This window comes from Ctenopharyngodon idella, chromosome 9 (assembly GCF_019924925.1).
Source record: "Ctenopharyngodon idella isolate HZGC_01 chromosome 9, HZGC01, whole genome shotgun sequence".
Lineage (NCBI taxonomy): Eukaryota > Metazoa > Chordata > Actinopteri > Cypriniformes > Xenocyprididae > Ctenopharyngodon > Ctenopharyngodon idella.
Window position 1 is genome coordinate 27,473,103 of NC_067228.1, and position 16,788 is coordinate 27,489,890.

General features: G+C 37.6%; 1 protein-coding gene across 4 annotated transcripts in view; it reads right to left on the reverse strand.

Annotated features, from left to right (window-relative positions):
* Positions 1 to 10,368: 10,368 nt before the first annotated feature.
* Positions 10,369 to 16,788, reverse strand: part of pdxka (pyridoxal (pyridoxine, vitamin B6) kinase a) — a 39,892-nt gene continuing 33,472 nt past the window's right edge. For all 4 annotated transcript variants that reach the window (XM_051905726.1, XM_051905727.1, XM_051905725.1 and 1 more), the window contains 7 exons: positions 15,988 to 16,022; positions 15,745 to 15,830; positions 15,329 to 15,374; positions 14,243 to 14,354; positions 12,261 to 12,397; positions 11,269 to 11,335; positions 10,369 to 11,144 (listed from right to left, as the gene is read on the reverse strand). In XM_051905726.1, coding sequence (XP_051761686.1) covers positions 11,032 to 11,144; positions 11,269 to 11,335; positions 12,261 to 12,397; positions 14,243 to 14,354; positions 15,329 to 15,374; positions 15,745 to 15,830; positions 15,988 to 16,022 — 596 coding nt within the window. In that variant the 3' untranslated portion in view covers positions 10,369 to 11,031. The remainder of the gene's footprint in view (positions 11,145 to 11,268; positions 11,336 to 12,260; positions 12,398 to 14,242; positions 14,355 to 15,328; positions 15,375 to 15,744; positions 15,831 to 15,987; positions 16,023 to 16,788) is intronic.

Sequence of the window (16,788 nt, forward strand, 5' to 3'; positions counted from 1 at the left end):
GCACGTTCAAGCTCAAACCGGTGCGCAACATTTTTTACGGTTTGCAGTATTAAACACGTATTTATACCGATTTCCAATTGGCATTTTATTACTTTTTTTTTTTATTTTGGTGATAACTCTCACGCTCACTCTGATGTTTGCTTGTAGCATTTCTTGTCAAAGGTAACATGCAGTATAATAGAAGAGGACAAAGTAAGCTAAGTTGATTTTAGACTGAGTTTGCTTTTTCCCTGACGAGGGAAGGGAGAGGGCCAAGGTTCAAGAGTCACGGTTCGCTTCTGCCTCTTTTAAATCAAAAGCTCAAGGAAAAGTTGATTTCTCAATTTATGATCCCTTTAATGAAAATAAAATGAAACTAGTGATATAACACCAAATATAGAACACTTATTCACAAGACCAGCATACCAATCCACAAGAAACTGTTTAACGTAAACTGTAACTGACTGTCATAAAACTGAGCAGCGGGCATTGACGTCACTGCCATTATATGATAGGCTGAAGTTCCTCACGTGATCCAAGTTAGCCTTAACACCTTCTCCAATGATAAGAACTACAGACTCTCTCATCTCCCCAATAGAGTGGTGCAGGTATGACATGACTTTGTAGGCCAAAATGCAGAAACGAGTTAGCATTTTAGCACTTCCGGTTCCATTTTGGTTAAATGGCTGAAATAAGGTCTATGGTGAACACAAGTTCTAGACACTTTAACGTTTTATTCTATGACATAAAATGTATTAGTATTACCACACTTGTGATTTTTTTTTATGCTTTTACATGTCTTGAAAAAGACGGTTGTTAAGAGTGGCTAAATGGGACTACACAGACTGTCACGCACATTAAACATCATCACGCTGAACAGGTAAGCTCAGTACAGCCTCATTATTCATTTCAATTCAATTCAATTCACAATTATTTGTATAGTGCTTTTCACAATACATATCGTTTCAAAGCAGCTTTACAGAGAATGCATGTCAACATTACAATTTGGAGACTGCATTATGCTATAATTGTGCTCTTATAACTAACTATTCTAACTCAAGCATTCTGGGCAAATGTTTTTAGATTAAAAAAAAAAAAAAATGAAGTTGAGTTGGAAAAATCCTGTTGTGTTTTTGTCGAAGGAACTAGTGTGACGCTAACTGCCGATTGGCCTACAAAATGACGTCATACCTGTACCACTCTATAGAGAATGCGAATCTGATGTCACGCCGCATTGAACCCACTGCTTATCACTCAATAAAAGAATCACATTGATAAGTGTTTTTGAAAGTTTTGATTTTGTTTGATTTAATAATTAACATTACCTTTGCGAGTATGACTCTCACTCCGCTTGTGAATTAGCAGAACTTGAACGGGGACATTCTAAAATGCTTAACAAGAAAAACACTTCATGTAACTTAATGCACCGAGACAAAGACAAAATTCTGTACATATATATACAGTGGTGGTCAGAATTATTGGCACTCTTGGTAAATATGATCAAAGATAACTATAAAAATAAATCTGCATTGTTTATCCTTTTGATCTTTAATTCATAAAATTAGCAAAAAACTAACCTTTCATTGAAGGAAAAGAATTGAAAGTGGGGGGAAAATCATATTATGAAACAAATGTTTTTCTCCAAAACACATTGGCCACAATTATTGGCACCCTTTTATTCAATACTTTTTGCAACCTCCTTTTGCCAAAATAACAGCTCTGAGTCTTCACCTATAATGCCTGATGAGTTTGGAGAACACCTGACAAGAGATCAGAGACCATTCCTTCATGCAGAATCTCTACAGATCCTTCTGATTCCTAGCCTCATCTGGGTGCTTCTTCTCTTCAGTTCACTCCACTAATTCTCTTTAGGGTTCAGGTCAGGGGACTGGGACGGCCATGGCAGAAGCTTCATTTTGTGCTCAGTGACACATTTTTGCGTTGGTTTTGATGTTTGTTTTGGATCATTGTCCTGATGGAAGATCCAACCACGGCCCATTATAAGATTTCTAGCAGAAGCGGTCAGGTTTTGTTTTTTTATCTGTTGGTATTTGATAGAATCCATGATACCATGTATCTGAACAAGATGTCCAGGACCTCCAGCAGAAAAATAGGCCCACACCAATAAAGATCCAGCAGTATATTTAACTGGCATGGGGTACTTTTTATCCATGTGTGCACCAAACCCATCTGGTGGGTTTGCTGCCAAAAAGCTCTTTTTTTAGTTTCATCTGACCATAGAAGCCGGTCCCGTTTGAAGTTCCAGTCATGTCTGACAACTTTAGACATAGGTCCTCTTCCACACAGATTTGTAACATCTTTAGTTGATTGTAACTTCTTAATTATTGCCCTGATAGTGGAAATGGGGATTTTCAATGCTTTAGCTATTTTCTTACAGCCACTTGTCTATTTTGTGAAGCTCAACAATCTTTTGCTGCACATCAGAACTACATTCTTTGGTTTTACTCATTTTGATGAATGATTAAGGGAATTTGGCTTTAGTGTTTCCTCATGTTTATACTCCTGTTGAACAGGAAGTCATGGCTGGACAATTTCATGTTCATGATCACCCTGGTGTGCTAAAAAAAAAAAAAAAAAAAAAATGTAAATATGAATGGGAATATACTTCAGAGATATTTACTCATAACTTTACTCTAGGGGTGCCAATAATTGTGGCCAATGTGTTTTGGAGAAAAACATTTATTTCATAATGTGATTTCCCCCCCACTTTCAATTCTTTTCCTTCAATGAAAGGTTAGATTATTGCTAATTATAATGAATTAAAGATCAAAAGGATAAACAATGCAGATTCATTTTTATAGTCATCTTTGATCATATTTACCAAGGGTGCCAATAATTCTGACCACCACTGTATTAAAGCATACTGTGTAGAAATACGCATATGAGCCCAAAATATGAACGCAACATGTTTACATGTTAAGCGGTTCCCTCTCATGTAAAGAAAACGCTTAATGTGGCATAATGCACTGACACTGTGATATTAAAGAGACCAAATTCTGTACATGGTTTACTAATAAAGCACATATGTGCAGAAAAATGGATGAGACCAAAATATGAACTTTCGGTATCACTTAAAATGCATAAGCCATTTTAAGCATTTTCTTCATAACGGTTTTATAAAGGGAAGAAAATGCTGCGTTCATTCAGGGCTCATCTGCACATCTTTTAATATCACTGTCTTAGTACAATAAGCCAGCGTTTTTAAAATGTCCCCTTGCAGGGAGCCACTACTAAACTGTTCACAAGCTCCTAGGGTTTTGGTTGTCATTTGTTGAAAGAAATATAAAAATACAGTGTTCGTGTCTGTCTGTCCGCTGAATTTGACCCATAATCTCTGATTCTGCTCCTCCGTGATTGTGGAAAAGGGGAATATTTACAATGACAACAGTTGTAGGCCTACTCAATGTGCTCGTTTCAAGCATCATTTAAACGTTTCCAACAAATAAATGAATCGACTTCTCTCAGCGTGTTGAACGCAGATTTATTTGGATATTCTACCATATGATGGCTGAAACAGCAGCGAGCGTCCAGTGTGCGACACGGTAAACAGATAAACATTGTAAATGAAATTCAACAAAACTTCAGTGAAAAAATCTAATTATTATGCGATGCAGTAAAATAGCTTCTATTCCCTGCAAACGATACCATGAAGAATGTGAATATTCCACTTAATGGCAGAATCAAAACAAAAGGTAAGCAAGTATCCGTATTAATTTAAGTGTAAATAACAGAGGGCGATCCTGCTAAAATGGCGGCGCCACCCCGGCATGCAACGCGGTGTGACGTAGGTTCGTATTCTCTATTATAAGAGGATCTCTGGCACACGTCTCAAATCACTGTTTCTATAGCAACCGGGGCTTCTAACAGCAGCTGCAGTGACTCAATGACTTACCAATATTGGCAACTGGCTCTTTTATTTTGAAGGCGGGATGTATTGCTCCATATTCTGCATTACACGTTCACCCATTCATAGTAATACGAGTGCACCTTCTTTCTAAAGACTTTGGTCTAACTCTAGGCTGTTTATGGTTGCCAAGCAACATAGCAGCTTGTAACATTATCAGGAGTGTGTTTATCCTCCTCTTACAACAGCTTTTAAAAAGGCTCATCCAATAATTGTCTAGACAATATAGAGCTCCGGAGGTTGACGTCACGCCATCAGGAGAGCGCTAGAGCAGCTGTAGCATTGGTATTGATAGTGGTTGAACAATAATTTAAAACCAGACTGTTTAGACCTTACAAACCTTACTATTTCAACATGGTGGACAGCTGCTGTGCGTCAGGATGCCAGAACAGGCAGGGGAAAGCAAAGGGAAAATCATGTTATCGTATTCCTAAGGATCCCGATAGAGCCCTGAAAGGGACATTCTAAAACGCTTAACGTGAAAAACGCATAACGTGGCTTAATGTACTAAGACAGTGATATTAACAGACCAAACTCAGTAAACATCATACTAACAAACCATACTATGTACAGCAAAGCAGATGAGCCAAGAATATGAATGCAATTCGTTTTATTACACGCTGTGTTTTCCTCCCATAGAAAACCGTTATAAAGAAAAAGCTTTTAACATCGCTTAATGTAGCCTACTAAGTGATATTAAAAGATCAAATTCTGCACAAACCATTTTTTCTGTATTCTTCGCTTTATTAGTATAGTGTTTACTAAGTTTGGTCTTTTAATGTCACTGTCTTAATACATTCAGCCACTTTAAGTGTTTTCTTAATGGGAGGAAAATGTTTAATTAAACGTGTTGCATTCATATTCTGGGCTCATCTGCTTTTCTGTACATAGTATGCTTTATTAGTATGGTGTTTACTAAGTTTGGTTTGTTAATAACACTGTCTTAGTAAATTAAGCCACGTTAAACTTTTTCACGTTAAGTGTTTTAAAAACGTCCCGACTGAGGTGGTTCACTGCAATAAAACGTGCTAACCAACACAGCAAAACATGGTTGTATTTTTATTATTTTTTATCTTTTATCTCAGTATTCCTTTAAGTGTTGAAGGGTTTTAATGTTTAATAGTAACCCTAAAATAAGAGTGTTAAATAACTGTTAAATAAATGTGTTAAATAACTGGGCTGATAGAGGCAATATAAGAAATTTAGGTATACACATTATCCCTGTCAAACAAAGCATCAACAGACGCCAACGGGTTTACACACTGATCTACCAAAACTTAAATGCGCACAAAACTGACAAGATCTATCTGATGCAAATACAGCACTTTAGGGTACATGTCGCTTTAGATATTGTGGCTAAACTGTCAAGCTCACAGATTTCAGGAAACTGACAAAATGTATATAGCTTAAAGTCATCATGAAATGGAAGTTTCAATTTACCAGTGGTGAACAAAGTACACACTGTGCACACTGTGCGCAAGCTGATTGGCTTGGCAAGCTGCAACTGTATGAACCTATGGTGATGCAATGTAATGTGTATGAACTAATGGGTGCACTTCCCGCCGTGGTGGACACTGTGCCTGCCAGAATGGGCGTGGCATCTGCTCCATTATTTCCCGAAGTTCATGACAAACTTACTAAATCCTGGCGCGCCCCCTATTCAGCCCACCTCAAGACCTCTATCTCGAGCACCCTCACCACCATTGATGGTGCAGAGGAAAAAGGCTACGAAAAGCTGCTCCCTCTCGACCAAGCTGTGGCCACGCATCTCTGCCCGCCCGCTGCTATAGGATGGAGAGCCAAAGTAGGGTTTGGACAGGTAAACCCAGCAGGACCACCTCAGCCCTGTCTGGCCATGCCTATTCGTCTGCTGGCCAAACTCCTCTGTGCTATGGACGAGTCTGGACCGGACCCAGCCGTTTTTCGTGACCTGCGCAGCGCAACTGACCCGGCCCTGTGTGCCACGAAGGCCACCGCCCAGGCCATTGGGAGATCAATGGCCAGCCTAATCGTGCTAGAACGCCACTTGTGGCTTGACCTCCCCGAGGTCAAGGACACGGACAGAACCGCCTTCCTCGACTTGTCGGTCTCCCCCACTGGTCTCTTTGGTCCAGCTGTGGACGGTTTCACTGAGCACTTCACTGAGGCCCAGAAGTTGTCACAAGCCATGCAGATGTACCCAAGATGTACTTTCATATCCAAATAGCCCCCCATCACAGACTGTTCTTGATATTTGCGTTTGAGGGGGTGGCCTACCAATATACCGTCCTTCCATTCGGTCTATCCCTGGCACCTCGTAACTTTCACACAGTGCATGGATGCGGCCCTCTCCCCCCTGAGACAGGCAGGAGTGTGCATTCTGAATTACCTCGACGACTGGCTCATTTTGGCCCAGTCGGAGGCCGAATTGACCGCTCACGGGGCTGTGCTCCTCAGCCATTTGCAATGCCTGGGACTCAGAATCAACCCTGTGAGCCGCATATATAGGCAGATGCCACGCCCATTCAGGCGGGTACCATGCCCACCACAGCGGGAAGTGCACCCATTGGTTCGTACACTTACGCTGCTTTGCCATAGGTTCATGCAGTTGCAGCTTGCCAAGCCAATCAGCTTGCGCACAGCCCTGCTTGGCTTGTGGCTTGTGCAGTTGCACTGCATTGTTAAATTTGAGCTTCAAAAAGGAGAAAAAGGAGTTTTGGAGTTTTCCAAAAATGAAAATTCATTTACTCACCCTCATGCCATCCCTCTTGAATTGAATTTGATTTGTAATTTAATTACACATTTCAAAAGCCATAAAAACTGATAAAGATCAAGCATGTCTTGTATAATTGATTATATTAATTGGAAAATTTCACATCTATAAAATGAAAAGTTTTGATTCCAAACCAAATTTTTCTCAATTTTAAAAATGACTACAAGCTTTATTATAATGTTTTACATAAATATAAAAGTAAAAAGGAAATTAGAGCTTATACATTAAAATCAAGTATGGTGTTGCACAAAGTGCAATAAAAATAATTTTATTTACATTCTTTTTGTTGTTGTATTTTGGCACTTGTTTATTATATTTTCTTTTCTTTTCTTTTTTCTTTTTTTTTTTTTTATGTAATATTTCTCATTGTTGTCACGGTGTTGACAGGCAGAGGAAGGAGAGTAGAGACAAGCAAAATCTAAATGCAAACAGTAATGTTGATATGCGCCCTCGATGCGCACTTTTGCCAATCCAGCATGCAGTCAAAGCGGCATTACGTCTCAAAATTGCGGACACATAGGAAGACCGAGAGTGTTTAGGGTGCCATTTGGGACAGGGCCACTCTTACTTTAGTAATTAAAGGAAAAAAGAAACACAAATGTAATGTTCATCTAAAATCATTTTTGCTTATTATCATGGTTGAATTTGAACATTGAAGGTAAGCAGTAAAGACATTGGTTAATAAAGAGATTAAATACATAATGAATATTTGTGTTAACATATTTAATTATTGCAAATTTGTGTAATATTCTGAGTTTCACTGTTTTTATTCATTTTAAGGAATACTGAATCTGTTTCTTTGCAAGGGAGATGAGTAAATGCATGCTCACATTTGAACTACAATCCAGAACTACAATAACCATCATGTTCATTGTTCACACAGTGCACACAACACCTCTGCACTTACTCCTGATTTTTCTCAATACAAGGGCAAGAGAGGTATTTTAATATTTAAAATTATATTAAAAGTATATATTGCGTTATATATTAAAAGTAACTCAGATATTTTGTTGTAAATGTAAAAGTATTGCGCTACTTTACTAGTTACTTGAAAAAAGTAATCTGATTACGTAACTCACATTACTTGTAATGCGTTAAGATGGACAATGACACCATTTTCACTCTAACTGATGTTGCCTCAGTTACGCCTTTTTCGTAAGTTGAATACGGAAGGCAGTCTGGCGGAAGCTAGATATTTTACTTCATAACTTGTTAAATATGGATAATTTTTCTTACACAAACATATCGCTTCACTTCAGAAGGCCATTATTAACCTCCTGGAGCCGTGTGGAGTATGTTTATGATGGATGGATGCACTTTCTTGAGCTTCATACTCGTTGGTCCCGTTCACTGCCAGTATAAAGCTTGGATGCAGAATATTTATTAATACTCCAATTGTGTTCATCAGAAAGAAGAAATGTGATCATATGATGGCTTGAGGGTGAGTAAATCTTGGGGTAATTTTAATTTTAAAGTGAACTAATCCTTTAATACGTATTATAACTGGTACCAGTTGTGAACAGGGCCACAGAGTGAGCTGCTGCGGGAAAGGTGCAAAAGTCAAGTCAAGTCACCTTTATTTATATAGCGCTTTTTACAATGCAGATTGTGTCAGAGCAGCTTTACAGTTACAGTATAGAGGGAACATAATTTTGGCTGTACAGCAGCTCTAAAGGAAATAGTGTCATTGTTCAGCTTAAGTACTGTAAGTTCAGTATTGATTCATTCTGTTGTAAAAATCATTAGTTATTAATTTAGTTTATTTATACAACAGCTCTGGAGAAAACAGTGATGTCATCATCCAGCTCAGTTCACTTTGCAAGACCCAAATTGAAGCAGATTTAAGACATTTGAGACATGTTTTACTCAGCACATAAATAATCTTTTATTTTTGGTCAAATTTTCACTATTTGTTGTCACCTTCATCCTTCAATACTGTCCAAATTCAAGTATCATGTCCACATATGTTGACAAAGGATACGTTTCATGGGGTGTACTTACATATTCACAGCACTGTAAGTCAAGCTTGTGTCAGTGTGATTATTCACAGACCACAAGGAAGCAGCTGCTTATTAACAGCCGTTAATAGATATGGAAACACAAGCAGATAGAAGCTCTCCCTCATATCAGCGAAAGAATGTGTCCTTAACACATGACTACTCAGTGTACAAGGCAGTTTTTTTTTTTTTTAATGCTATGACTACCTGTTCTATTCCTTCCTTTCCTTTACCAAATACTGTTTAACTTCTGGTTGAAGTATAATTTTGTTGTTTGAAGAGAAGTTTAGAGTCCTTTCCCTTTGTTCTGTCCATTTTTTCTAGGTACTTAGTACTTTAAAGCCAAAAGTATTAGCAATACTTTAATAAATGTAAGTTTACATTTTAACCTATAACTAAATGTTATTTTGATGACTTCAGCTGTGTGTATCTGTAATGTTAAACCTCTTAGCCTGTTTGACAACAATTAAAGCTTGACTCAGCAACCCGGTTGTTGCTAGTAAACTGTTTGTAATGTAAACATTTAAATAAAACCGATTTAAGGCTGGAGTTCAACCAAAGACATTTACTCACTCTTATGTTTCCCATTGTTTGTTTGAAGATGACTTTGGTTACTTTATTTTCTAGTCTAAGGTGCACATTAGGCAGAATTAAAAAGACACCAGGAATTTTCTTACTTTTATTTGTTTACAGTTTATATCTACTTCATTTTCTCACTGTTTGTCTCTGGGTTCATGGCTGCAGCATGGTTTGGGGGGGTTTAGAAGGATGTGCCTTCCTGTTCCCTGTTACTTGGTTTGACCCCTGGCATAGTTCTGGAGAGGGAAGTCCATGAGGAGGGTCAGAGCTGGTGTTTCTGTTTTATGTTCTTTTGTTGTTGTTTGTTTTCTTGTTTTTGTTCGTAAAATGTAAGCAAAGAAATGGTTTAAACTACGGGGCTGTTGAATACTCGAATCTGATTGGATGACAAACGTTCTAAGGTGTGCAGTTATTTTCAGGGAAATGCACAGCTAAAGTAGTTTTAGACAGGTCTTGACCGCATTACAGTTCCATATCACTTCACCAAATGATTTCAGTTATTTCAATAGGTCCTACAGCCGCAAAAGAAACAAAACCCTCAACAACCCAAAGTTCTGTCCGCTTCGCGACGTGGCCGCATTACCACCTCAGGTGTGCATTATTTTCTAATAATTCAACGGCCCGGAGTCAATTATTCGGCTTATACTACGGTTACCACACCTCAAGACACTGTTGCGATGTTAAGTTGTTTGTTAAGTTTTCGTTAATTCAATGTTCCCATGTGTGTGTGTGTATATATATATATATATATATATATTCTAAAGCACTTCAGAAAAACAAAAAAATTAAAACCATCAATTAAAAGACAAAATTAGAACTTCGCTCGGCCGTTTCAGAGATAGGGTTTAGATTAAGCCAGGATTAGGCCTTAGTTCGATTAAAGCATTTAGGTGGCTTTTATAAATGTGCCTTAGAAAAAAACATTACTGATGTGCAACAATGGCACAGATATATTTTAAGATATGTCAGTCCAATTGCTTTCAGTTAAAACAGCTCAATCATGCATTTTAGTCTTGGACTAAGCTTAAACTAAGCTTGTCTGTGAAACCGGGGGAATAAATCCCTAGAGTAAAATGTCTCCTATTTCACCATAATCATTGAAATACACTTAAAATGAAATTCCTGCATACAAAAGATGAATAAAAATTAGAATCATTTTATTACAATATAGTTAAAATGTTAGTTGTCTGAGCAATTATTGCTAACTATTACAAAGATAAATACATGTTTAGTTTAATATCTACTACAGCAGCATTTCAAGGCACTTTCTTAGTACAGACAATTCCTTTTTATTATTTAATAGACACTTTTAATAGACAATTTTCTCAAACTTGGCCTGACTGGGCTTGTACAGTCATTCTGATGAAATAATAGGACTAACAGATCAAATATGTTTAAGTATGACAGACTGAATCAAATGTTAGACAACACTGATATGTTAAATACATTTTCTTAATGTAAAAAAAAAATCATTATAATGCTTCATTCAGATGGACACATGCATAATCAAATCATTGTAAAATACTAGTAATGGATGGATAGTCACATGCACATTATGGCTGGAATGTGAAGATAATAACATAAGGTCACATGTTAGTTTTTGGATGCAGTACCTGCATTAATGCACTATAAAGTACCAGAAGTCACAGTTTCAATTCTAAGTACATTATTGTTATAAAAGAATTTATAACACTACAGCATAAAAGATGAGCATTCCAGCATCCACAGTGTGACTGTAAACTCTAGCTGTTAAATATCTGACATTCATATTGTCTAGTACAGGATGTAAGGGTAAAACACTACAATACAACAGCATTTAAAACTATGGCAGGATCCTCAATGTCTGCTTTACTCTGGACCATCCGTAACTCAAGCTGAGCAGGAGTGGGCTTCCGATCAGGACCGGCCACCTCTGAGAAATGAATGAAGGTAAGTGATGACTTACATGAACATCATAGGGTATGAATATCAAACTTATATGCCCAAAAGATCAGCTACCAAATGGTGTCAATGGTGTCTTGTACATACAGTCTTACCTTTTGCGTAAGTAATAGTCCTCTTAATGACATGGTGCATGACGGAAACCGTCTTTTCACAGGCCGTCTGTCAAAAATACATCAAGTGCTCTGGGTTATAATTCAACAACCAGCAGTTTGAACACTTTTTTATCGGAAAGTAGCTCTTATTTAGGACCTTTGTAGAGTGGCTTTGAAGTATTTGCACACTTACAGTAATCAATGTATTTTTAAGGGTTGCTTAAAAGGGGTTATTCACCGCTGGGCTTCCAAATAAAACTTTACTGCCTATGCGGTAGAAAGGCTTATTTGTTATTGGAAATCTATGCTTCCTGACTAGGACAAAAAGAGAAAAAGGGCTGCTGTCTTTCTTTTTGCTAAATAGGTTGGAAAACTTCAACATCCATAATGTACTGGGCATGTTGCCATCCAAAGCCACTCCCAGTCTGCTCCTAATGAATAGGCTTGACCAGAGTCAAATACCACTTTGCTTGAGTAGAAAATACTTCTAAGCAAAGTTGTTGAGTTGTATTGTTCCCAGGAACAATTGAAGAATTCAAAGAGTAAACATTTAGCATGAGCAAGTTATTTTTGATTCCCAGTGAAGGATCCAGCACATTGTAGGCAGTGGCTAAAGGCTGCAAAGAATCATAAATATGGAGAGAACTCAGCTGAAAATCTAAAAAAAAAAAATCTCCATGTTTGTAGCCAACATTTCAATGACTACAAACATGGTATTTTAGAACATAACGGAGGGGAAAAAAACGAAAGAAACTGCCATTCCGTCACTTAATTAGAAAAAAAGGTAACAGGAAGCATCTTCTGCCCAACCACCGAAGCAAAACTGTGTCACATACAGGTAAGAAAACTGCTGTAGTGTTCCATTTTTAATAAGAAAAAGATGATACTATAACAATACAAAGCAGCAGCCACTGTATATAATTTGCTGAAGCAAACTGCTTTATTTTAAGTCTTGAGAACTCAACTATAATTAGTGATATCATGTTGTTTACCTTGAGATCATTTGGGTGGTGGTGTGTCCACGCCAGCAGCATCGCAGCAAACAAGTCTCCTGTTCCCACAAACACAGCATCTACCCTGGGGATGTCCATACGTATCTGCTGGGTCACCATGGTTCCATCTGCTCTCACTGAGAAACAACAGGAGTATATCATTATATTCACAACTGGGATGAATCTCTTTAACAGAAGCCACTAGTTAAGAATGATGCAGTTGAAATAACTCTTGAATGAACACATACTAAATGTGCTGATATTAATCCACTAATTATAAAGTATTTGTATATTTACACATTTTTTTGATGGTTCCTCATCCCCACATTTCAGTCGCCCCATTTTGCATTTCTTATAGAGTGCAACAGTGCCAGTCCACGTTTTCAGTGACAATGGTTTCAGAAGTATTTTTCTCAATCAATTTTTAAAAAGTCTTTATTAGGGCATTATCAACCATGAACCAAACCAACCAGCTACAGTACAAGTTCTGGTTTTTAGCAAAAAAAATTTTTTTGAAAATCAGACAAGACATTCACAAGACTGTGTACTTACTTAATGCCTTTAATGAGGGAAAGAACTACAATCTCATGAAGCACTGCAAATGACAATCAAATGAAAACTGATGGAGAAATATAGAGATATTGATTTAAAGATGTTGATTAACCATATATAAACAATATATTTTAAGCTTTTTTCAAAACATGCATACATAAAAAATAGTTTGAGATTCTAAGGAGACTGACTACTACGTCATTGACAGTGCTTCGAGTAGTGGACGGGCGCTACAGTAAAAGCTGATTTGCTTGTCACGACTCTCTGATTGGTGGAAATTTTGCTGCAGAGTCAAACTTACCAGAAATTCTGCTGCTAAACATAATTATTTAAAAAATAAATGAAATAGGACAGGATGATGGCTTCAACAATAGCATGTACCCTCGATTAACAACCTCGTAGCTCACAGTAAGTCTGTCTGTAAACGTTTATTAGTTAGTTAAAAATCAGTTCCCCTATAAATAATAAATTGAACTTCCAGAACCTGACTGTTGGGGCTTTCACACCGAATAGTTCTAGGAACTCAGTTCTAGGAACTAGCCACTAGGATTAACTAATTTCTCCCCTGGTCCATGTCCCTGGTTGCCTTCGCACTGGGAATAGGAACTGAAGCGGCCGACAGCGACAGTGCGGCATTTACAAATGATAAAAACTGGTGAACATAGGATGCCGTGATCGAAGCCGTTTGTTGTGTGTCATGGGTTTCGTGATAACGGAGATTGAATGAATGCAGAATCTATGCGACTGAAAGAGCAAAAAGTGGGGCTAAGAGACGAAATCTATGACAACTTTCAGTATCGAGGGGGAGAAAAGAACACAACCCTGCAGACAGCATGGTAAATGCTGTTATCGCTGTTTTCCATGTTTGTGAAGTAAATATGTTTACACAGCTTTTTAAAAATGCCGGGTGTCTGTGTTTTACATGCGTTTGTCCAATCAGCGTACATTCACATCACTGATGGTTCCTATAGTGCTGGTTTAGACCCTACTCTGATCGTTCCTAGTTCCTGCGCTGTGAACACTGCAAAATCCGGGTACTTCAGCCAATAGTTCTAGGAACTATGAAAAGGTTCCTCCAGTGCGAAAGCCCCTTGTGTATGGTTTCCAAGCAACATAGCAACATTAACATAGTATTTTATTATAGCAAGTGTGATCACAGGTGTGGGTTTATCTTCCTCTTACAGCTTTAAAAATGGCTCATCCAACCATACCACTATCTCTTGTGTAAACGGAGACAAGCTGCCAGACGTGACCTTTGAACAAGATATGTAAAATAAGGGCAACAGAATTCTGAAATACTGTAACTGCAACTTACTCCACCCAGACAGTTACTAATGATGAAATGTATGAGGCAAGCATTGCAAGAGCTTCAAGAGTTTCACTGCATTGGGCTTTATATTGTATGGTGGAAATTAAAATGACAAAATCACCTCTTTTCTGGCTCCCCAGGGCGACCAGATACTGATCCCCCAGAGGAGAGGGCAGGTCAGAGCTGGTGATGACCACTGTGTCTGGACCCATCAAATGCAGCAGGTTCATCACCTGAAATACAAAACAACAATTTCAATTTCCATTTCAGTAAAATAGGAATCTGTGCGATCTGCTGTTTCGCATGAAGGCGATAAAGTTCCCACGCAAATTTCACTCATTTTCAAGTTGGTCACATGAATTTTCCGTGCTGCTTGTTTTGAAAGTTACTTCTGTGTGAGTTATACATCTATGTGGATTATACACTGCTATGCTATTGACAATAGAGTGCAACAGTGCCTGCACCCTTTTTTCAGCAGCGCTTGTTTTGGAAGTTGTTTTTTGCATAAATATTTCCCATAGGGATTTTAAAATTGTCTTTGTTAAAGAGTTATAAGCCATGACAGTTAAGAGGTTAATCGCAACACTACAAATTTTGATTTGAAGCAAAAAAGTATAAAAAAAAGTAATCAGACTAAAAGACACAAGTACAAGACTGTGTACTTAACGGTTTTATTGAGGCAAAGAACTACAATCCCATGAAGCACTGCAAACAGAATAATCAAATTAAAAATGATGGAGAAATATAAAACTACTCATTTATGAATGTTGATTATATGTTTAAAAACAACATAATTTAAGTTTACGGAACCTGACTGTTGCACTCGATAAAATTTTTTTGAAAGATGACTTATTTGCTCTTCTTTGCGTTTACAGTTCAAAAGAACAAGTTTTAACAGAAGAATTAACTATTTTTATGACATAAAAAAAAAAAAATGTTTTTGCTTCTTTTTTTGTTTGTTTTGTTTTTTGTGGTAATCAACATTATGCCATAATGCTGGCATTTGAACATTAAATATTCCTTTAGGCAATGTCATTACTGTATACGACAGTGACTGTAATAAAGCTGTGAGTGACGACAGCAGATACAACTATGAAAGATCCCAGTTCTGTTATAACAGTCAGCATTCTAAGAAAGTCACTTGGCCGATCAGATTAGAGGAGCAGAAATAACTGATGCAAAAAAAGAACAGCTGATAGAAACTTACTTCAACTGCATCTTTTTCTGTACTTATGCTTCTACCAGTGAGGAGCCTAAGGGGAAAAATGAAATAAAATATTTACATGTGTTATGACACACACATGTCTTGTGGGTGAATCACAGGCATAAAGCATGAAAATAAAACTACAACTGGGGACTTTTTGCCTTTATTTATAGAATAGCAGAGACAGATGAGCAAATATGGATGGGTGAGTTGGATTAGAACATGCCATTGAGCCATTATGTCCTGATCAGGTGCACAAATGTATAAACATTTGTTTTGGGAGGGCCAATCACAAATGATCACAGGAGGCACATTTGACGCATACTGATACCATCTGATTAGACCACAGCATCTAGGAGTACACAGGGCCGTTGATTTCTGTACACATACACAAGAAATCAGCATAACAGGACACTCACTCTGCTTCAAACTGATTGGGAGTGATTATGTCAGCAGCCGGAACTACTTTGTCCCTGTAGATGGGCAGCAAGTTCTCGGGAACATACTAGAAATGAAACAGAAAATTATCAGTTCTTTGGAAACTTTAACCACATCTAAAGTGTTTCACAAAGACACAGATGTTCTGCTAAATAAAGGGTTTTACATTTTTGACTAGGAAAGTATAATGCAAATATTATAGGGAAATTTTTTAATATGCTCACCATAGCCCCATTATCACCCAGCACCGGATCACACACTTGGTAGGCAGGGAAAAAGATAGGGAAAAGGGAAAAACAGCAAAGATAAACACAATGAATCTAATACACTGTAATACAGGTGTAGGCCTTTCAGGCTTCCTGAATGTTTGGATCACCACTCATAATTCCATCTTCAGACATAACATGACAAAAATCCCTAGCAATCTAGCAGCAGTCTTACTGAGTGAGCTATACTGACCTAATTATATAGCCCAGATACAGCTTTATTGGTAACACTTTACATTAAGGTCTAATTTGTTCAAACTAGTTCAATAATGACAACCATCAGAATAGTTTTAGCATGCTATGTTTATGTATATGACAATGTTAATGTATTTGGTCTTGGTGGACAAGATCTGCTATGCTGCTGCTGTACAGACTTGCTACTGCCAACGGATACACAGACATGCTGCTGTGAGCATGTAAGATATGCTGCTGCTGAATAAATAAACATACATAAATCCAGTAGCAAACCTAGACAGGTGGAGCTGGAGGAGGTGGAGGGTTTCAGATAAACTCTGATGCAGGACCAGCATACAGTGAACACTGAACCAGATTTTTTTATTTTATTTAAATGTTACGCAAGCAATTTCATTGGCTGCAGAATCAGCAGAGGCCAATCAGTTTGTGCCACACAATAAATGATGTGATTGCTAGAAGATTCCATGTAAAGGACCTTTTGATGACTTTTTAATTTTAACAATGTATTTGTAAATGTTGAAATTAAGGTACTGTAGAAGTATGTGTATACACACACACACACAC